Here is a 23,496-nt window from a genome sequence, read left to right as displayed (position 1 = left end):
TTTCAGATAAGTCAAAATGGCATACAGCAGAAAAAAAACACATGGAATATGCAATTAAGTAGCCTTAGGAAATTAAAGAATAATCCATTTTGATGGCAGTGTAATGCAATGTTACAAAGAGTTTCATTGGCAAACAAGATGCTGGCATTTATTTTAGGCTGAATGTGGCAATTGAAAAGAGTTTTTGCATTAGAAAAACATATTTTTAATGATGATAAAAATGCCAGGCATGCCGGAATATATCACCGTCTTCCAACAAATGCTGCTCTCATCTTCTTTACCATCTCTCAGATAAATGGAAACGCTTTATATAGCTCAAGAATTATAGCTTATGACAGAGAAGGCAACGCCACTTGGATTCAAATCATCTTAATTTGACGAGGACTCCATGGTAGGGGAGAGCTGCCTCCTTCAGAGACTCTGTCCTGAAATACACTTATACTGTGCTGCTGCTCTTCGATGGGGAAAGCAAAATACACCTTATCACCCAGTTTCTCAGGTAAGTGTTATGGTTGGCATGTAAACATTTTCCAGTGGAGTTACCATGGAAACGAATAAAAGTGTGCGTATGTGCATGTGTGTGCGCGTGTGTGTGTATGCACGTGGGTGGGAGGAAGAGGTGTTATCTCCAGCCAGGGAGCTATTTTTAGGAAAGCTACTGGCTAAAACGACTATGATTGAGCACACTTAATCAAATGCTTGTTAAGAAGGTGGCAGTGGGTGGAGGGGAGGCAATTGGACTTCTCAAAAGGATCATTTCTCTGAAGGACACCCTATAAAACATTTAACGAGACACTGCCAGTGTCCTTTTAGTCTTCTTTCATTTCCTCACACACACTCAGTACTGCTCTATGAAGTTTCGTATAACAGAGTTTTCTCCTTTGTGGCAACCTGATAAAGGTTAAAAGGAAGAATGCAGCAAGTAGAACAAAATCCCCAAGGAAGATGGAATATCCAGCAGGAGGGAAAGCAATTTCTGGCAGCAAATGAAGCAGGAACATCTTGCAGATTTTATGATGGAAGGAGGTATTGTTCCCTAATGGGCTGGGAAAGAGACCACAAACTTCTGTCCATCCTGCCCCCAGGGTGATCCTGGTTTTATCAAAATATAGGAGATTGGCTGCTGCTTTCAATGAGAGTGGTATTTCAAGAGTATTGCTGTCTGGGACAAATGATTGAATTTTCGGGGACATTTTCTGAAAAGCCACTCTAAATTCCTGAAAGCAGCTGCAAAATAGAGTTCACCTTGTTGTGCAGAAGCTTATGGTAGCAAGATGAGAAATGAATTTCCTGGAATCAGTGGATTTGGGCTGTGTTTGTTTGCAAGAGAGACAAAGGATGATGACCATAACAGAACTTGACAGGAGGGGATAGATTATTAGAACCCTATATAAACCTTTTAGATCCCTCAGTACAATCATGTTTTAGGAATACTTGATGACACACTGTGTGGAAACATCCATATCTTAGCCCACAGTTTTCAGAACAGTATTTTTTCCCCAGACACATATTTGCAGCTTGGTTCTTCTAGAAGGACAGCATATCTAATCTCTTTAGTTCTAAATGAACATCTCTGGAACATGGAGTTACTAATGTTTTCAGTGATTCAGAAGTCTGTCTAAACAAACACTTACAAACCATCTATTTGGACATACACAAATGGCAGACTGCAGAGAAGTAAATCTTATATTGCATTTCCAAATTCTGAAACCACAAAATTTCTTTTGCTTAAAAAAATTCATGCCATCAGAATTAATTGTACTACCAAACCAGAAGAAAATGACGTTCCTAGGGTAAAATGGTGATTGCTTGTACTTAAAAAGATCAAAATTCAAGAGTATTTGTTGGTCAAGACAGAGCTGTAATGTGCTAGTTCTTGTGGAAGAAAGAAACAAAACTATTGTCATGGTCTAGTTAGCACACTATCCCACACCTTCAGTATTATGTCTCTGATAAAAGGTGCTCTTAGCATTTATACCATTGTCTTTGAAGATATGCTATTTCCTAGGGTTACCCAGTGTCTGCATAAAGTTTGGAAAAGGTAGAAAAAAGTCCCAGCAGGGCAATAACCCATTTCCCCTCCTTTAATTCTAATCCTCATCAAATAACAAGGTCTTTTGAATGCTGCTTTGTGTGATTCCGTTGTTGTCTGTAACTCTATAACTCTATAACCAGTAGTAATCCTGTTAGCTTCTACGAGGTCAATATATTAAATAGAAAGAAAGGGAAGAGTACTGAGTTTGCACTTCTCTTTTCTTTATTCTTCTTGCTTCCTGAGATGATGAACAGCTATAAAAGCAGCCAGAGGATGCAATGTATGAGGAACATGCAGACTTCACATTTCACCAAGCTTCGATTGAATGTTTTCCCTCTACAGGAAGCACACTTCCCTTAGATGACAGTGGGAGTAGATGAGGATCTTGTTTTTCTTTGCTTTTGTGTCTACTGACCTTTACTCTTCATATTGTCTTTTTTTTTTTTTTTTCTTTTCTCTCTCCCTTTCTGTTCTTAAACTGCTTACTTAAGATCCACTGCATTTTGTTAACTTCAAGTATCTCAGTGGTTCGTAAGTGGTTCATAAGTTTGTTTAGACAGACTTCTGAATCACTGAAAACATTAGTAACTTCATGTTGCAGAGTTGTTCATTTAGAACTAAAGAAATTAGATACGCTGTTCATCAAGAAAAAGCAAGTGTTAGCTTCAGGGTGAAGCCACATCTTGGGAAGGTGTACCAAGAAACTGTGCACAAAAACCTAGGCAATGAATTGAGAAAAGCTCCCTGTACAGGAGGGATTAGCCAGGGAGCCTCTCAGTGAAGCAGGGACCTAAGTATCACAGAGATCTATTTGTCTGTTACGTACATAGCATGAACAAGTAGACTATTCTTATTGCAACTTTTTTCAGAATTCCATTAATATACTTAAATTACAAAATAAGTTCCAACGCATCAGTTAGAGAAGCAGACTGAGATAGAAGCAACTGTTGGGTTATCACTGGAAGAGGACAAAATTAGAAAGGCCACTTGGGAGGGAGCCAGCATGATCCATCTCAGAATGTTATTAGGAGACTGCTATTTTCTTCTGCAACAGCAGATACTTAAAATCCTTTCTTTCAGATTGATGGAGCTAAAAATGAAGAATCACTCCTCCATCAGTTACAAGCTTCACCACTTGCTCCATCTTGTCATTTTGGCAGTGATAAACAATGTATCCCACCTCTGATACAGCACAGTACCTTTTCAGAGCAACCTAATACTTACTTGCTGAAATTAACAAAAAATTCAAAAGTCTCCCTCATCAAAATTTTAAAATATCTAAGTGGAGATGGGAGGAAAAGGAAGAAAGCATTGCTGAGTAATGTACTCCTACAATAATTTTCCCTCCTTATCCTGAAGTTGTTTGAGATTGAAAACTTTATCTTGAAGGACGAGGCTGCCTGACCTTGCTGATTTCTGAACAAGCTCATGAACCACTTGATTACAATGTGAAATGATAGCATAAGGACATTGCTGTGAAATATGATTGCTTAAGATTACTCTTCCTTCTTTGTTTTCACTGAGCAGTTTCAGTACAAAAAATGTGTCAGAGCAAGATCAATTTCCTTGTTAAGCTACTGAGTGCTCTTAGAGTCTATCAGAGTTACCATACATCGCACAGACTATTTTACCAAACAGGTTACACCACCTATGCTATCCTTTACTGGCATTTGTGAACAGAAGTTGGAAAACCACACTGCTATGGATTTTATTATGTATTTTGCTGAAGTTAAATGACCTAGTTTACCCTAAAATGATGAGTATTAATGTGGAATATAAGTAGAGTGCTGAGATTCTTTATGCCAAGGATTTTACTCAGCTCTTTTACTTACGAGTAATGTTCTATTAGGTTAATAAGGATCTTTCAAGTGGTACATCAGTCTGTAGAGCTTATATCAACAAAAAATGTAATTTAATGTTCTACTAAGTTCTCCTATCTATGGCAGACTCATTATCAAAGACTCAATTACTCAGGAAATCAAAAACCATCCATCTCTGTGGGCAGATCCTGATTCTCCATTTCTATTCTCAAAGACCAAAATTATCTTCAAACAGTAAAGAATTAAAAAGCCTTCTCGCCTGATGCAGTGCACTAACCCCTCTTGTTGGCCATAACCATCATGTCATTACTCCACCTCTAGCTTTGTAAAAAAAATACTTTTCCCAAAGACTCATTCTTTTTTTTCATTCTTGCAGACAGACGCACAAAGGTGGATAACATAATACAGATATATTTATGTTCCAGTTAAATTATACCATTTGTAAAGGGTAAGTGTTTAGAAAGTAGCCAACTTTCTAAACAAACACTGTTATTTGGACATCATTTTTCTTTTTTCTTTTTCCCTATGGCTTGCAGAACCTTTCTAGGAAAGAATTTTACTTACAGTGATATTCCAGCCATGAACAAAGCAGGATGATCTCTAATTTAGACTAAAATTTTTGTCAAACATGAAGCAAGTGAAAACAGCTAAAATATTGAATCCAAAGCCTTGCACGATCCAAAAAAAACCAACCAGAGGCATTGCATTTTTTGCATGATTTTTCTGTTTGTAAATGCAAGACAGTTCTCTTCATTTGTATTATGGGGGAGATCATACTAGGGCATAAGCCACTTTTCAGCCACCTCTAAAAACAACTTTCTTGTGTCAGTATATACAAACAAAATCATTATGCAAAATTCCATGTCACAGACTATTTTTAACAAGACTTTCTTTCCCTGTGTAGGTTTGGCTGCTCCAGCCTAAAAGCAGTGTCCAAGTTTAGCAAAATCAATTCACCACTTTTTTCCACTTGCTTGCCTACTTGGGTTGTAGGTCAGACTAGTGGCATTTTAAAAAACTAAGTCATTATAAAAGACCATGGGAAGGCCTAATTTATCAGTCAGCTACACCTGATAATTACAGCTAACTTCAGAGAGAAACCAGTTTATTCATATAGCCATTTCCCTAGAGGTGCCCTGTCACTGGAGATGTTCAGGGCCAGATTGGATGGGGCCTGGGCAGCCTGGTCTGGTATTAAATGTGGAGGTTGGTGGTCCTGCATGTGGCAGGGTAGTTGGAGATTCATGATCCTTGAAGTCCCTTCCAACCCTGGCCCTTCTGTGATTCTGTGATTCCAGTCATGGTGTGAGTTAGTTACAAAGTTACCTAAAAATTTACATGCTAAAATAACTCAACTTAAGTGTTTCATTTCTTCTTATGTAGATTTTAACCATATACAAGAAGAGTCACAGAAACACTAAGATGCTATATTAAAACTTAATTTTTTATTCCCCAAGATAACAGAAGACAGAGTGGAAAAGTTTGCACACTTGCTCCTACTTTGCACCTACTTTTAACGATGTGCTATGAAGCACATGTGACAAGCTGCCTTCGTAAGAGAACAGGTTCTGTGCAGTATCATGATAATCAGACAAGCGATTTCCATTCGCTATGCTCAGGGCTGTGAACATGCTATCTGATGAGCACAAACGCATTTCCTAAAAGAATACATTCTAGACTACTATCTTATCCGACATGGAAGGCATTGGGTCAAGAGATACGTGTGCAAATAGACTTCAGTTTTTATATATAGCAAACCATAATATATTGTATTCGGTAATAAATGAAGGTTATATTTATTGTAGACTTCCTATTTGCAACTTTTTGCTTTTAAGAGGCATATTTTTGGTGAAAAGCAGAATCAAGCATGCAATATATTTACTGATATAGAAACAAAAATCAGAATTAAAAAAGCACTAACCTCTTCATCAACGTTATGGGCAATTCCATTCTGCACTGGTCCTGAGTCACTTGGTGGTGTTACCGCAACTTCCACTTTTGCACCTTTCTCTGTGTTATTATCCATAAATAAGAGCAAGAAAACAACACAATATTAAACAAACCTATTAGTGAAACTGCAGTCATGTATTCAGTCTGTTGAAATCATCAACTACTGATGATGGACAAACCTTAAAAAGGGAGAGACCAAAATTCTGGCTTTTGTTTGACCACATTTTGAATCAAATTCTTATAAGTGGCAAACTTGCGTTTGAAGAAACCATCATAGAGGGACTCGTGTTCTAGAAAAATGTACATTCTTTACAATACTGCATGCTCCTTGTGCTAAACTGAGTGTAACATTTCAGGTAAACTACAATATATAATGTTCTACACATCGAAGAATGCAAGTGAGAGGTTGCTTTCAAGAAGAAATAACTTCTGTAACACACTAACCTCTGCAATTTCGAAAGTTATTTCCAAAATGTAATAATGTTCCTTCTTCTTCAAAAATACAGGATGAGAATAAATGGATGACCTTTAAAACAGAATCCTATTGCCCTTGAGCAAAACTGTTAAAGGGATTAAAAGAATAAAATTGGGCCTTCAGTTTCTGACAGAACATTTATTCAAATTTATTCTGACTTTGTCTATCTCGGAATTCTCCAAATAGCTATCACCTCTTTTGGTATGTGCCAGATGGAAACGTCAATGGCCAAAAATCCCTTGGACAATTTGAAGTTATGGGGAATAGCAATAAGAAATGTCTTATACAAGTTCATTGTGCATTATGGTATGCTCTTGTGAACGTAAGTAAATACAGCTGTCAAGTTACATTACTGCTATCCTGAGATTCCTCTAAATTAAAAATCTGAGATCACAGCCAAAGCTGAGTGCCAGACTGTCTTTAATTATTTCAGTGCATGTGTCTCTTAACCCCACACTCAGCATTATGGTTTATCAACAGCGTCCCATTCAGTTGCTTGACTGAGGATGTAAATTTTGTCTAAACATAGCACAAGGTCAGGAAAGTATCATTTGAGAAAATGATTCAGCTTTTATCAGACATATTTGCATATGATTTTCTAATGCAGAGAATATGCCATGGTAGACAAAGGATAATATGGATTTCCCTTTGGTATAGGAACTTTTGAACTAAAAGACAAATTCTTGCCCTCAGTGAAAAGCCACTGTAAGCTAATTCTGTACATTTAATACAAATGGGCTTAAATGACTTTCAACAACTACTTGATTCACAAATCAAATCTTAAATAGGAAGGTTGTTTCTTTTTGAGGCAGGGGATGTACTACATAGAACATGTATCATCTTAGAGTAGCGGTTCTTGTTCTACAGAGACTACACCCTATACACTCTATAACATAGAAGCTACTTGTGTGCAACTTCTGACAGGTTTCACTTTCTCTCTAGAAAACTCTTAGAGCTCCATAAAATGAGAACTGGTGAACATTGTTTTCCTTTGGATAGGTAAAACATGCATGTAATGGCTGGATTCGGTACATGGAACAACAGGGCAATGCACCATCAGGAAACGAGCTGGTAATGCTATAAATCACCTGAGAACTACCTCAGCTATATGTTTGGATTATGGGGATGGTGTTTATTTTGCAAAACTGATTAACAAAACTTTTCCTTTAGCAGCACTGCACTGGGGCTGAGGTAACTGTAATGGTGTTGCTGTCCTCTGCTTGTGCAAGTAGTTCAGTAACGCAGACAGGGAGAAACCACAGAGCTTAGTCAGTACTCTCTTTAGACTTATGGATTGAACAGGCAGATTACAGGGAACAACAACAGCAATCTGCCTCTGCATCAACCTTTCACAGCTCAATAAACTCACTGAATTTTGACATGCAAGCTGCAGGTAAGTTTTGCATCTTTATTTCTGCCAGTTCCTCACTTGTCCAAAATCAGCACTGCAATTATCTCTTCAGCCCTCCTAGGAGGCTGTCTACCTCCAAATCAGACCTTCTCATCTTGCACTTAACTGCTGTACTGTCTTTGGATTTCATTCTCTTTTCTATAGGGAATCAGAATATGTTTAGCAAGACAGTAAAAACGAAGCAGATAGAGGAATTCACCTCTAAGGATTCACAAGCAAAATGAAACAGTGAAAAACAGTCTCAAGAACACACAATAGATCTGCATGGCTGCACTCACCATGATTAGCAGCTCCATTCTGCCTTTCACTGTCTTCTACCTGGCACTTCTTTTTGGCGATCTTATGCAGAATTGAGGCCCTCTCCTTGAATTTTCCTAAAAGGAAGCATTATTATATTCAGATGCAGATGCAGATATTTTGAGAGGCAAAGTTTTTTTGCCATAGCTTAGGATCCAAAAATCATTGCAAATAACCCATTTCTAACCCTCCCCAAACAGCAAACGCTATTCAACACTATTTGATGTTCTTACTAATGCTTTTTCATTTGTCTGTTGTTTTTTTTTCTTCCCCTGCTTTGAGAACTCTGCAATAAGTAGAACAAGAAATGGAATCCAGCATTTCTTCTGAAGTAAAGTTCCACCTAAAAAACTACTGGTGTAAGATCTGAGGCTAAAGAGAAGATGAGTAGAGACGAATACAGATATTACAAACAACTACACACAGTTTCGGGTCTCAGTTAGTAGCACAGTAACACAGAATTTAAGATGAACCCATATACCACATCATGGTGGGTGTGGTCAACCTTGTCACTTTGCACTCAGCTACATCCCCATAAATTCTACTGATACTTCAGATAGGAAAGACGAAATCTTCAGAACAAATTCTTTCCATGCCAGCCTCTCAAAGGAAAATTTCCATCTCACTATGTTGTTTTCCATGAGGTTAACTATACAGCTGCCTTCAGGGCAACTCATCTCCTCCTAAGATAAAGGCCCAAGTCCTATTGCTCTTCACTGATCAAGCATTTCTAAATGATACATTCATACTAGGCAATGTCAAACTAGGCAAACTTAAGCAAAACAAATTCACTCCTTGCTCCACTCTAGTTGATCTGTCTATGTAAGAGCTCTTTGGATAGCTTATGACAGCATATGTGTTGTAGACAGATGCTGTATGCACCCTTCTCTATTGCATCCTCATTTATTTTGCTCTTTAGGACTTCTTTTCTCTTTTTTAAAGTATAAGTTGTTGACTAAAGTAGATATTATTAGACAGTGGCCTTGCAGTTTTTAGCTATTCATCTCCAGTTTAAAATTCCACAGTTGAAACACTGAAAATCAACACTGAAATAAAAAAGACAGCAGGCTTAAGGTCAAAATATATTTCAGTGGAATCACATAATTGATTAGCAATGCAAAATACTACTAGTCATGGATGAACACAAGTAGCTGGATAACAGATCACTGTTTCCAGGTTAAAATAAAATACATACAAGAAACAATTGTTGGTTAAGAAAGAAATCGTCTCTTCCCTTCTCACAAATCAAAGATTATCAGAAATTACACCATCACAAGAAATAGGTTAAAATGCATGTATTAAAATCTTTATAGATGCAGAAATGCACAGTACATAGGGACTAGCAGTTACCATTCACTTGGAAGTGGAATTCTCACATCAACAACAAATCATTTGGAAAGAATTAAAACATCACCAAGTCCTAATAAGCAGTATTATCCCTTCAGCACCCCTATCTTTTCATTGCATATAGTGCTCAGTGTAGGTAACCAACAGTGGGAGTAAATGATTAAAAGACATAAAACCAAGTACCAAAAACATGAAACTGAAGTTTCATTGCTGGAAAAAAAGTAACACCAGTCTGTCTGAAGACAGTGAGAAGTAAAAGAACACAGACAGGCCTATGACTCTCCCTTCCGTTTGCCTTCACTTTTTATCTGTAAGTTTCAAACAAACCAAAACAGACCTTGTTCAGCAAAGGGGAAGGACAGACCACATGGAAAAAGAACTACCTCAGGAAATTTCAGAAAGCCCCAAGGATCTTGGCTTAGGCACAGACCTTGCGTGTCCTTTTTCTCTTGACTTCTGGTGTCATTACTAAAATAACCCACAGGAATTTAATGTTATCATTCTTGTTTTAGGAGAAGTCAGAAGTACGTATTTCCTACATGCTGTAGGTTTTTATACCCAAGCATACTTTTCACAGCAACTGGTGCCACGAGTGTCTAGACTGATGAAAATATATGACAGCACAGACTGAAATAGGATATTTGTTCCAGAAAATACTTATTTAATCTAGATTTGCTGAACTCTGACAGATGTTGCAGTTCATTTTAGTTTAGAAAGGATAGCTCAGAAGGAACAAGAGATCAAGGCCAGATGATTAGCAGAGAAGGTAGCTCAAAACTAAATTGGTTATATTTGAATATATGCAAATAAATCACTATTGTATAATACATACACCTTGATCTGCATGAGTAACTCCAGCTGGCATCCAAAGGAAGAGATTCTCTTGCTGATCATGAATATACTAAAAAATGCAATCCTTCGACTACAACCTAAATTACAGACTACAGATTCCTTGCATGAGAAGCCTCTGATTTTACAGAAAAGTAATTTATCTTTAGAAATTCACTTGTTTAAAAATTTAAGACTTTACAATTTGTCTACTTCTCAGTCTCAGATCAAACACACTCTACTACATCTATGCAGAACCAGCACCACAGCCACGCTTTCATGTGTCAGAAGACATCAAATCTGTGGCCGCTGAGCAGTCAGAACTGTGCATTCCAGTCCTGCTGGTGCCCAATTGTGAAATACATCTGAGGGGTGTCAACTGATCAGTTGCGGAAATTCATCTCATGTGATTTCAGCTTGAACTGTAAAATGCTGCAGAAGTGCCACCTGAAAATAAAAGTAGTTTTGTCATGTCCTAGGCTGTTGGTTGACGTTACTAGACAGCACAGGACTACTGCAAGGGTTTTTTCCCATCTGGTATGGTCTATCACTTCTTTGAGTTGGGCAATTGATTAATCAGCAATTAATATAAAATCAATTTCTGACCAAGAAGAAGCAAATAAAATGGAGATCAGATTCAAAAACATGGAGCCCAGAGGCCCTCTGGCTGTATCTGCTACTGCCACCTGCCACTTTTGTCTACAAAAATGGATGTGCTTGTGCTTCTCTCTCCACCAAAGGATGAAAAATCTGCTGCTTATCTCCACTCAGGGCTTGGAGGTCCGGGGGTAAGGTTGTATGACATTAGAAAAAACTAGAGATCTGCAACTGGTTTTACATGTTTCTGTGGCTAACTTAATGCACAAGATGTATAAAAACCTAATTCAAGGGGAAAAAAAAGAAAATAAAGCAAGAAAGTGATGATGAAAATAAGTGCGATGAGGAGTGTGTAGGGATTATACTTCTGAATATTCAATAGGGAGCTGAAAATATACTGCACTTTGATCTAACTGCAGCTTCTGGGGTACTCTGTTCATTATTGCTTTATGAAAGACGTGAAAATGATGATGACAGTTGTGCTTAAGCGAAATTGTATCATAGACTCTTGTCAGTGTTAATACTCCTTAGACAAAGAGCTTCCTTCCTTCTTTTTGTTACTGAAAGATTTTTGCTACTGGATTTTAGCTACTGCTACAGCATGCTCTTTGATTGTTTATTCATGAGGAGGGCTTTCTGAGGTGACATTGAATATTAATAGCATTACTTCAGTGTAGGCACAGTAATAATAAGTAATATATTATACATAGCATACTTGCAAGGATATTTTCCCACAAGTAGCTATATTTAACTAACATAATAGGATTTACGAAAAACTGAAGACAACTTATGCAGAAATTGATTTTGCAATGGCAGGTTTAATACTATGGAATAAAATATAAGAACTTTAACATATCCTATCCAACTCTGAAGCTAGAACAAGAAATGACATTCACAGCTTGATTTGAAAAAACACTGAGATGAGACATACTGCAAAAGCTTTATTTCTGGTAGCCTCATCTTAATTGCTTCAGTTGACTACTCATTTCAGACACTTCAGAGTCCTTCAGAAGTGTTTTTAAACAACACAGAGACTGATGTTTGCTAGGTAAAATCTCCTCTCAAGAATTATCTCTTATATTGGAACCAACCCCGTGAATCAGACAGTGAATCTGTGCAATTAAGAGTGGTGCTCCTAGGCTGCCCTACAAGCTGATGGTCATGCCTGCTCCAGAAGAAACCTGCATCTGTCAATGTTAAAAGGAACCATCTTTTGTAGATGGCTCCAGAATAATATGGATTTATTTGAGCAGCAGCAGCACATACGAGAAGCAGTCAAAAGTTACCACTCACGGCCAAGAGTAAGTCTGTAATGAAGGTTTTCTATAAACTTTTTAACATCAAGATCAATCTAAACTAGGTAGTAATCTAAACTTGAATATGACCGTGTTTATAAATACAGAGAAAATAAGCTCTTCACTTTTTATTTCCAGCATTAAAAATAAGTAGGGATAGGTAGTTAACCTTTCAACAGATCTCAACCTTATTCCTCTCCTCAGACAGGCCACTAACTACTTATCTGAGCACTCAGAACCATCTGCCAGGCATCCTAGCCGAAGAGTTGAACAACAGCCTTGATATTATAGAACTCAGAACTCAGGCCTGGAAAATTCTGAATTACAGAAATGCTGATGCATTCAGACTGAAAATGTGGGGGAAACTAAGAAACTGCACTTCTGAATCAATATAGTAAACTATAATGCTTTTTATTAGCAGAACTCCCCAAGATTTCAGTGAGCCCTGATATAGGCCCTAATTACTTCCTTCCTGTATTGTTAGAATCAGGATTTTAAGTTAAATACCTTCTGCATTGCAATTAAGCGTGTAATTAATTTTCCATGAATACGCATGCCTACTTTTCAGAATTCATTCATTACTTTTGAATAATACAGTAAGCTAAAGTCAGTACATAATTTTTCTCAAGCTGATAGTTTTAGCCAAGTGATTTCAACATCCATAAACAATCTTCCTGAATGCACTGTAAAATATTACAAGATGAGCATTTATAATTCATGCTATACTGCAATACGTAACTTATCAGTGTGGTTTTGCATGTACATTCTTCTTTAGCTGTATTTCCTTATCTGAAAGTAGCAAAACTGAAAAGTTGAAAGTAAAAACCTGAAAAAAAGAACCACAGCTGATTGCACTGCCAATGAGGTCATGCAAAAAGGAATCATTCAAAAATGGAGAAACTGAAAACAGAACAAAGAAAAATGAAAGGAAATGTAAACACAGAAAAGGCTTCGAAAAAAGCTGATACAAACAATTCTAAAGTATTTCTTACCTTCTTCAGTCATTGTGTCATAATATTTTAGGTTTCCATATGATCCAAGCTCTACAACATCACAGTAAAAGACACAAAGATAAGGAACCAGCAGACATTCAAGAAATGTACATGTTTTTGCATGTGCTTCATAAACTTCAACAGTGATTAATGAGAAAAATTCTGCAGGACAGTGACACATAGATTACAGAAATGGAAGTGCCTTTCCACCCCCTGAAATTTCACAAGTCACTATTTTAGAAGAGCAACTTGCAAGAGTGTGTTAGAAGAAGCGCGGGAATCTACAATTCAACCTTGTCAAGGTGATTACCAATTTGGTGTCCCTATATTTGGGAATGCATAATAAACCTTGACAGGACTAGATCAGCAGGAGCTTTGGAAACTAAACTATTTAACAGGTCTCAGGCCATACACACAAATACTTACATGTCCAAAACACACAAAAAACATAATGTCAGGAGTTGTGTGTAATACCATCTCACACACATTGTTCTGACTTGATGGCTTGTTACAAAGGGGTTGCTTAACTTGACCATTCTCGTCATTTGTGAAGTCAGAAAAGATGTATTTACTCACTTTATTGGGAGTTATGGGACCTAAATTCATTAAATCATTAACTAGATCTTAATAGAATGAATTATTACAGACTCTCAGGGCAGAGCAAAGGCAATGCAGAGATCTCTAGATCTTTAGGGCTATGTTTATTTTTCTGTGTGATATAGTCTTTTTTTTAATTTATTACAGATTTTGCTTTACACCTCATTTCGGTGTGAAAATGTTATGTTTTCCTTTAAGTTTTGCTTACATATAAATTCAATAGTTAGTACTGCTTTCAAATTTCTTCAAAAAGGACAGGAAAAAATAAGCACAAGGAAGAATTTTTAAGCAATCTGCTGAGGAATTTATGGATGATTTTGGTTGCTAATTTCATGTAAAGTTTTACAATTTAGATTCTGAACATCCAACCTTTTGACAGGGTGTAATCATACAAAATGGATACTAAACAGCTCAATAGTGAAGTTTTCTTTGGAAATACTCCCTCTTCATGTTTATGAAACCTCTTAAGAATTTAAATACAAAATGCTGGCCATTTGTTTTACTTTTAGCTGATGCACTTCATGATTTCTCAGTATTTTTCCACATAAGTGAATTCACTGGAGGTCTGGCCATTACTTCTTAACTGTAAAATAACATGATGATACATAAGGCTGATACTTTGAAAGACTCTAATTTTTGATCTATTCTTGGATTCCTACATTTTCCAAAAGAACATTTAATTCAGTGCAAAGACAAAAGCTGTGTAACTGGATAATACAGTGCTACATTTTTAAATGAATTGTGATTGATTGTAAAAATTGCTTCATGAACATACTTTAATAAAACCAATTACAAATATTGGCATACTCCTGCTTGTACAATGCTGTCTGTTATCTGCACATAAGTATGACCATTGAATTTACTTTAAGTCTCTGTTTGGGCTAAAAATCATATCATTAAATAAATAATTTAACATACTCTTTTATAATAGTATATAATACATATATTGTTCCGTAATACTGTTCTTACTCTTGAAACATAATTTTTGTCACTAGAATTACATAAAGGAATTGATTCTCCAATCCTCACATCTCCAATCGTGATTTTAGCCCTAAAGATTTGAGTTCTTTACCCTGGGAGAGTTCCCAATATCTTCAATATGGACTTCCCTGCATGGAGCATTTGGAACCACGCGTGCTGTTTAATTGAGGCTCCGTGTCCATTGACTGCTGGGACAGCACTTCTGTTTAAACTTATTTTCATTGATCTCTGCCCTGTCATGTCTGTGATCTTGCTAAGACCTGGGGTAAGGTGTCTGCTGGGGGAGAATGAGAGTGGAGGTGGAAGACAGATGCCAAAAGGAACCCAAGAGTAACCAGAGAAATGGGAGTACATGCAGGAGACAACACTGCCAGAGAGGGACTGCAGAAACTCATGGAGAAATGAAGAGTAAGAATGCAGATGAGGAAGGACAAAGTTGAGAAGAAGGTTGTACCATGGCAACAAACTGAAGAACAAACAGAAAGATAATGTGAGGCCTCTGATTTCATGGCTGAAGCAGAAGTAGTTTCAGACAATGGTGACAATAATAGTGAATTATGACAGACTTTCAGAAGGAATAAAAACAACAGCAGGAGGGCAGGGCACCTGACATACTTGCAATCTGGTCTAGATCTGTTTGCTTCCCAGCTGAGTTGAGAAATAAAAGACAAATAGGAAAGTAAAACAAAGACGCGGACGTTACAAAACCAGAGAAAAGGAATAGAGAGGCATGAGTACTTGATACTGAAAATAATCACGTTCCAGGCAATACTAAACACAACAAGGATTAAACTAGGCTAATTCTTGCAGTTACGAAAATTATTTCCAGGAAAAATCTAATCTTGCTGGTGAGATTATGCTCTTTAGAGCTTTTTAGTCCTATGCACAGAGAAGAACATTTTATATGATCAACAGTTGCACTGACTGCAATGCACACATCAACAGTGCTGCAAACTGTAGCTGCATATTTTCATGAATTATTTTGTGGATTTCAAGATTGCTTGGGTCAGTGCTGCTCAATAACACCAGACATCTGCCTTCACAAGTCAGCCTCTAACGTATCAGCTTCTGCTATAAAGCAAATTTTGCTGCTGTAATAAGATTCTGTTCAGTATGGCTGTAAGTAAGCTCAAACTCAATTGAAGTACTTTAAAAAAAAAATACTGGACATGGGAAAGTTTTCTACTAAATTGATTTTAAATGGTCCTGAAAATCTGAAATGACAGGATAAAAAAATGCTTGAAAAGATATAAAATAAATCCAACATTACTAAAATTGGAGAAGTCCAGCTTCATGAACATGCTATGTGGTTCCCATAGGGAGAGCACAGCAGAAAGACTGGCTGACAGCCAGTACAAGCATCCCCACTGGCTGCATAAAACAAAAAGGATGCAGGGATGCAGATTAACAGCTGATTCTCGACAGTGACAGAGTCAATGAATTAATTCATTCCTTTCTGCATATTTTTACACTAGGAGAGAACAGGGGGTTCCTGGTAATCCTGTATGACATTCCTGAAGGACTCTGACAACACTTGCCTTATTACCTATTGCTCCCTATTGCTTATAGTACAACTGCTGCAGTGGTTCTACTGTAGTTGCCACACAGTATCAAAGTAAACAGAAGAATATTGTTACTCAGTGGTACCACACTGATTGCAATTTCAAACAATATACCTAATTATGTTATTTTCAATGCTCATAAGTACCATCTGTGGTGAAATACTTATTTCTGCTATTATAGTGCAGTGCCGCAGGCTCCCATGGAAGGAAAGCCAGTATTTCCAGAACTCTTTGATCTCCTGCCACAGAAATCTCAGATATTGCAGGTGTCCCTAGTTACATCTGAAATTAGCCCTGCCTAGAGATTCTAAGAGTACTCAGAGTATTCTTAGAGGAGAATATAAAGATAGCAACCCATAGGTGTGTAACCGTTCATGAAAAATATGAATTCAGATTCCCAGAACAAAGTGATGTGTTGTGAATTTCTTAACCAACCATAAGACTTCCCATAAAAATACATATTTGCATAAAAATTCATTTCACGCTTCTTCAAGGTAATTTCAATGATTCAAAATTGACATTTCTTTTATTCTAAACAGAAGTGCTAAAGAGAAAGCACTGATGATAATCCCCTCAATGTTTAGTGCAGTTTCACTATTGTATCTGACTTTTCAAATCACAAAGGCATCAAGGCTTAATACTTAATTGACATCAGTGGCACTGTTAAGCTTCAGGAACAAACACATGAAAAGCACAGATTTTTTCGTTTGTTTCAAACACAAACTCATAAATTCAATAGACTGAATACAGAAGACAGAGTGAGAAGAGAAATGAGAGAGTAAGGACTCAAAACTGATAATGACATGAAGAATGAGCTTGTGGCCAAGAACTGCAACTTAAAAGCAAGCAAATGATTATTTAAAATATTGTAAACATGAAGCCTAACCAAGTACTGGAGGCAGAAGTACATTTTTGTACAAGAGTTGCACGTCTGTCTCTGAAGGTGAGTCAGCAAGTTCATGAGAGCCCATCTGAGGATGCAACAAGGACTTCACTTTGATCAACCACTCTCATTCTTCTGTGTTCTACTGTGTACAAGTGGGCATATGGAAAAGGGAAACTGTATATTAAATCAATATGCCACTAGTTGGACCAGGCCAGATTTTCATCCTATATACTCAAAATCTACTCATTAGGATAAATGGGTTATGTCTGCTCCAAAAAAAAAAAACAAAAAACCATCAATATTTGCTCATGTCTTTCACTGAGACTTAAACCTTATGTGGGATTGTCTTCTCTTTCTGAGTGGGACAGAATGAGCAAGAAAGAAAACCACAGAACCAGGGTCCCAGCAAAAGAGACTACAAAAGATCCATGACTAGTGAGTACTGCTCCCTGCATGCTTCTGCACTGCGGGTTCTGAATACTACAGACTGATGGGCTTCATGGACTATAAGCAGATGATTTTTGTTTAGTTTTATGTTTAGAAGCAATTTTAAGGATGTCTTTTTTGCCTGCTTTACTGTTCTTTATTAAATCTTCAACATTTATCATGATGATTTTTTCCCTAGTTACATTCTGGATGGTTTTTTTCAACAGCCATCTTATGAATTTCCTTTTGGAAGGATATTTAAACCTTCCTTAAAACCCTTAAACCTCTCTAATAAGACTTCTAATTTGTGCTTACTGTGCTCACTGTGCTTACTGTTCTACGTTTTACAGCATCTTTTTATTACATACTTTTTTTTTTCAAAGAAAGCTGAAGAGTTAGGCTAGAGGACTAAGAGAAATTCATGTTATTATATCAAGGAGGAGGTTGTCTTATCCTGACCTTTTCTGTTGCTTTTCCTAGCTGTCTTGAAAACAGAACAGATTTGAAAATTCAATCTAGAAAATTCAATTAGATAACCAGAGAGCCAGCTCTAAACATAAAAAGGCCACTTCTGAAGTTTTGCTAAACACATTGCAATGGCTATGCAATCTAAATTTAAATCAACATTTGATTTTTTTTCATCAGTGATATTAGGCTAGGAACAAAGAACTCCTGATACTAGAAGCATGTAAAGGATCTAGTCGAGATTAACATTACGGGTTTATAATGACAGTTTAAGGTAAAATACAAAAATCCACCAATTATGCAATATCACACATTGTGATTTTTAAAAAGGAAGATTTCCTTTAAAAAAAAAAATTACTTTGACTGAATCTCAATTTTAATTTGACTCCCATCTTCTATGTACTACATAAACCTCTTAGCTTCCTCATTGACTACTTATATTCTATGTTGGACAGACTGGAACTGCTGTAGGTGTTAGTATGTATTGCCACTAGAGAAAGCAGATGTTATAAAAGGTTAAAAAAATTTTCATACTGCCTCCAGATAAGCTAAACTATGCCATTTATAATTCAGTGCTGTAGCCTACATTTTCACTTGTAGATTTTCAAGCTGGAAGCTCTTTCAAAAAGAGGGCATTGCCATTGGGATGGTGTAGTGTTAAATATAAATGGATCTCTTCTGGATCTGAGTAATAGAGTAAATAATAATAATTGCACACATTTTAGAATTATATCTATTAGTTCTTTTATTAACACTCCTAAGCAAATAAATATTTTAAATGAAGATAATAAGGCAAAATCTTATGTTGATACTTCTAGGTGATACTCAGTTTCTTGACTAGTAGGCAGCATACTGGGTAATAACGAAATAATGTAATACTGTCTCTGGCCTCTATAAAGAAATGTGATCAACTTTCATCTTGCCTTCTGATTACAAGTCTCTATTCCTGTTTTTTCTCCTTACGTGTCCATACCTTGTTTTTTACTGTAGGTGATTTTGCCCTGAAAATAATCTTATTAGAGATGTCTGTTTTTATTACAATTAGTTTACTGTAATTGTATGTAATTGCAGTGTGAGTAGAAACATAGATGTATACGATCTTATCAATAGAGCTCCAGGCAGCTCAGAAGTAAAAGCAAAATCTGTCTGTTACTTCACTCCTAGTGCGCCATTTAAAATGAAGGTTGAAAACCCACAGCTCTTACACACCATACTATCCAGCAGATCTTATGGTGCCAGAAGGAAGTTTGTCAGAGGATCAAAGGAGTTTCAACTGACAGAAGTTAAAATGAGAAAATATTTTTGAAGAGGTCATCAGTGGCCTCTTATTAACACTTACAAGTAACAGAAAGTTATTTCCATGACTACTGTGTGTCAGAACATGCTTCTGATACTTTCAGGTGAGGGGTTTTTTTTTTTTTTTTAATTTAAGGAAGGCATCAAGTGGCTTGTTCCCGATGGCCTTGTTTCCTTTCCCATCTTCTTTCATTCATGTGTTGACTCTGTGGCACCTGCAAACAAACTCATTGAAGACAGGTGCCATACCTTCTGGAGAACATAGTAAGAATCTAAGGACAACCAGTATACCGACAGAGCTGCTCCTGCCTGGGCCAAATATAACCCCTCAATATTTCCTTTGAAAGAATTTTCTAATATTAATTCAAATGCACTTCTCAAGTGTAGACATGAAGATTAATGATACTGGGAGTTTTGCCACTGATTCTAAAGGTAAGAGGGTTTTACCTCTTGTCTTTGAGAAATGGCATTGTGATGTGCCGGACACATTTGACTCCAGCTGCAATGGATTGCTCTTCTGGTTTTCAGGTTTTCAGGTGAGGAGAATAATGCAGTGTATGCTCTTTTCACAGTCTCATTAAAAAATCCAGGTCTTTGTTGTTGTTGTTGTTGTTGAGGATGAAGTAATCTACCATAAGCTAACTGAAGTAAAGGAAAACTTCCATCTTCCTGCTAAAGAGAAATTCCCTTTTAACTACTATTACACCCTAATCTATATAGGCTTATAAATGAATATAAATTCATGTTCTTTGTTGTTAATATTTTTAACAAGAAAATTCAGATTTAGGAAGAAACTTAAAATGAAGCTAATGCTATTAAGCATGAAATTGCATAGACAGGACAGCTGTACCCTGCCCTAGGATAATGCCTGCACTTAAATATTCATGCCTTCTTTTCATGCTCTGTAGGGACTCCCATGAAGAATATGCTTTCTGAAGAACAGAGCTTCACTGGAAAATATCACGGGATGTGAGACAAGAATTTTGCCTGCAGCAAGCAGCTTGAGTAGGTTCTAGTTAAAAGAATAAAACATGACATATAGAAATAAATTGTTGAGAAAACTAACATTTACCACAAAACAAGGGCTATATTTCAAATCAAAAATAAATTATAAGAAGGCACCAGAAAACTTCCATTATTCAGACTTTGCTACCTACATGGAAGAATATGGATTTTAAATGTGACCTATGCTCCTTATGTCAGAAAGTCAGGATGTTTAATAGAGCCTTTACCAGTGTGGGAATAGTAAATTAATAACAGTAGGGAAAACAGAGCTAGCAGAAAGGAAAGACATGTTCATCTAAAGCAAAATCTTGCGATTTCCTAGGGGAAACAGCTACTTCTCTCTCAACATTCTGACAATTAACAGGGGATTAACAAGGCTATCTAATATACCATCTATACACCTCTGTTATTCAGATAGACCTGCCCTTAGCTGTCCATAATTCATGAGTTCAGCTTTGCCTATGCAGTTATTTGCACTGGCAGTATGGGGAGTTTTACCCACAGCTTTTGAAATCAGTTTGATGCTGGAAATATCTGTAAAAATACTGATCTCATCTACATTTACCATGTAACTTCATCATGTACCTAAATTTCTATTGTCTCTGTCGTAGCTGAAAAGTAGAGAAAATGGAAAGAAGGCCTCACTAGAGAGAGATGTTTGTCATCACTAATGGCTGTACCGAGAACCATACCACTGAAAGCCAAGCTACCAATATGTGCTTGCAACAAAGAAGACTAATATTATGCTGGGCTGCATTTGTTTGAGCACCACAGCGGGATGAGGGAGATAACCTTTCCCCTCTACTCAGCACTGGCGAGGCACATCTGTGTATAGGGTCCCAAGCTGGGTTCCCCAGTGCAGAAGGGTCACTGGAGTGAGTCCAGTACTTGTCCACAGAGATGCTGAAGTATTTAACTGCTTAGCCTGGAGGTGGCAAGGCTCAGAGATCTTATCCACATACCTAAGTACCAGGTGGGAGGGAAAGAAGGGAGAGGGAATCAGAGTCTTCTTGGAAGAACCCACTGACAGGGAAAGAGCAAAGTGGCACGAATTAAACATGAGAAAATTCCATTTGAACATAATATTTGGTGCTGGTCAAATACTGCAATATGTAACCCAGAATGAATGTGGGGTATCCACCTGTGCAGACAGTCCTTGACAGGATTCAGTCCTGGGCAATCTGCTCTGTCTAATCCTGTCTGATCAGAGTAGTGGCCTAGGTGAATTAAAGAACTTCTCCCCAATCAAAATGAAATTAAAAAAAAGATTTTTTGAAATGTAGCTGCACAAAGGGCATTGGTATCTGCCTTTGTAAGACATTAAACTCTACTCTGAAGGTGAGCCTCATTGCCCTATACATTGTTTCCTTTTTTCAAATCAGACTGAGGTTCCACAAGATGAGATAAACTAGATTATAACTAAGAGCTATCAATTTGTATGTGAGCCTGGCTGGGAGCCCCCATCTTCTTTGGCAGAAATCCCTTGAACACTTCAGTCTTCAGCAGAAGGGAAAGTCAGAAAGCTCATGTTTTTCTGCTCAGAGAGCTGTTTTTCTATGGCATGTCATAGGAAGCAAGAACTTTTCCAAGCTGGGTGAGAACAAGTGTGCAAGAAGGATGTTGAGCTCCTTTTGAAGCCCACAGCTATGAATAAAGGACACTCAAGAATGATGAAGGATCTAAAGCAGAGAATCATACATACTAATTTTGTTAATTTTGCCCATATTTGCATTTTTTTTAATGCAAGCTAAAATGCTGTTGTGGTTAGAAGCCACAAAAAAAAATGTCTTTCATCTTTGCCACAGTGCTGAGAAGTGCACTGCAGTTCTGCAACATTTACATGCTAGAACTGAGGAGACTGGAAATACTCAGGTAACTTCAAGAAGTAGAGAAGAGCCCACAAGCAGATGGAAGATGTGCTGTATGGCCTTTTTTCTTCTGAAGACATAACAAATAAACAGCTTTAGCTATTAAAGTGGTACCCAGTTGGGTACCAAGAACAATGGAAGAACTACAGCACAAGGTTTTTGCAAAAGGAGGACAAAGCTGGAATTCTACTGGGTGAGCAGTCAAGTGAAAAGCTACCCAACCTTTGACAACAAATTTTTCATCATGTCTCAGAAAAGAATACTGATAACAGCAGCAAATTAAGCAAAATAGCTTGAGGTAAAAAGGAAAAGCTGAGAAATTATTAAGATCACTATTTAAGAACACAACAGGATATAGAGAGTAATTAGTAATAATTCACTACTGCATCAAAAATTCTGATAACTGTTTTCTTTATTTTCCTGAGAAGCATGAATTCAGGTTGCTGCTTTTCCTTTGTCAGAGCAGACAGTGACAGTAGACTGTTTTTCTGCATTCACTTAAGGAATTGACAGAAATGTCAGATTTACGTAACAGAAGGTTACTTCCCTCACCAGAAACATGCATCATATTTATGTTTTAAAAAGTAAAGTATATAAGTCAAACAAGAACATTTCTGCAGAAGTACATCCTGTAGTTTTCCATTTTGGAACTATGTCCAGAGAAGGGAATAGGAGAGAATTGCCAAAGTTATGTATCTATGACTGGGGACTGAGCTATGGCAGAGATTTATATCACACTCATTTTCATACAGATAATGTAATTTGCATATGAGTTATATCCTCGTCACACAATAGCAAGGGAGTCAGTATCTAGCTAAATCCTCCCTTGCCAAGGAAGACATTTTGTTGGCCTGTGGCAGCCTATCAGAAGACTGAAAAGTGGCATGGTAAGCTTGTCACTCGCTAAAGCAGTGCAAGAAAAGCAACATAGCCTCAGGCTGCAGTAGCTTTCTGAATCCCCACTTCACCAGCTATACCTTCCCTTTTTAACAGACCACCTGTAGCAGCTTCCATGGTCCTGAAAGTATAGGTCTTTAAAGCAACAGCAATAAGAAGCAGTGGTTCCACAAATGCAGACAGATCCCAGTCTTCCCCCAGACCTCTCTGTGTTGAGCAAGTTGTGTAAGATACAGGCTGTAGGGAAATGTAAGGAGTTAGTAGGCTATCTATTCATAGTAGAATAACATGGTAGACACTTTCACAGAAAAATCATAGAATCGTAGAATGGTTTGGGTTGGAAGGGGCCCTCAGTCTCAAGCCCACTGCTGTGGGCAGAGCTGCCACCCATCTGATCGGGCTGCCCAGGGCCCCCATCCAACCTGGTCTTGAATGTCTGTCTCATGGATGAGACACCCACAGCTTC

The 23,496-nt window shown here is 37.3% G+C and overlaps 1 protein-coding gene and 1 long non-coding RNA gene across 9 annotated transcripts in view; one reads left to right on the top strand and one right to left on the bottom strand.

Moving 5' to 3' along the window:
• LOC149913013 (uncharacterized) overlaps positions 1-5,152 on the top strand; it is a 31,981-nt gene extending 26,829 nt beyond the window's left edge. The window contains exon 3 of the long non-coding RNA XR_016462329.1: positions 292-5,152. This is a non-coding gene — a long non-coding RNA (uncharacterized LOC149913013). The remainder of the gene's footprint in view (positions 1-291) is intronic.
• The window catches only part of SLC24A2 (solute carrier family 24 member 2), a 103,288-nt gene that overhangs the window by 15,607 nt on the left and 64,185 nt on the right, over positions 1-23,496 (bottom strand). For 6 of the 8 annotated variants that reach the window (XM_090132685.1, XM_090132682.1, XM_090132687.1 and 3 more), the window contains 3 exons: positions 13,048-13,098; positions 7,970-8,065; positions 5,777-5,865 (listed from right to left, as the gene is read on the bottom strand). In XM_090132685.1, the coding sequence (XP_089988811.1) occupies positions 5,777-5,865; positions 7,970-8,065; positions 13,048-13,098 (236 nt within the window). The remainder of the gene's footprint in view (positions 1-5,776; positions 5,866-7,969; positions 8,066-13,047; positions 13,099-23,496) is intronic. The other 2 variants (XM_090132688.1, XM_031610003.2) reach the window with 1 other exon arrangement.

The sequence above is a fragment of the Phasianus colchicus genome, chromosome Z (assembly GCF_987193195.1).
Source record: "Phasianus colchicus chromosome Z, bPhaCol1.hap1.1, whole genome shotgun sequence".
Taxonomy (NCBI): domain Eukaryota; kingdom Metazoa; phylum Chordata; class Aves; order Galliformes; family Phasianidae; genus Phasianus; species Phasianus colchicus.
Note: the sequence above shows the minus strand (reverse complement) of the source record. Positions and strands in the feature narration are given on the sequence as shown.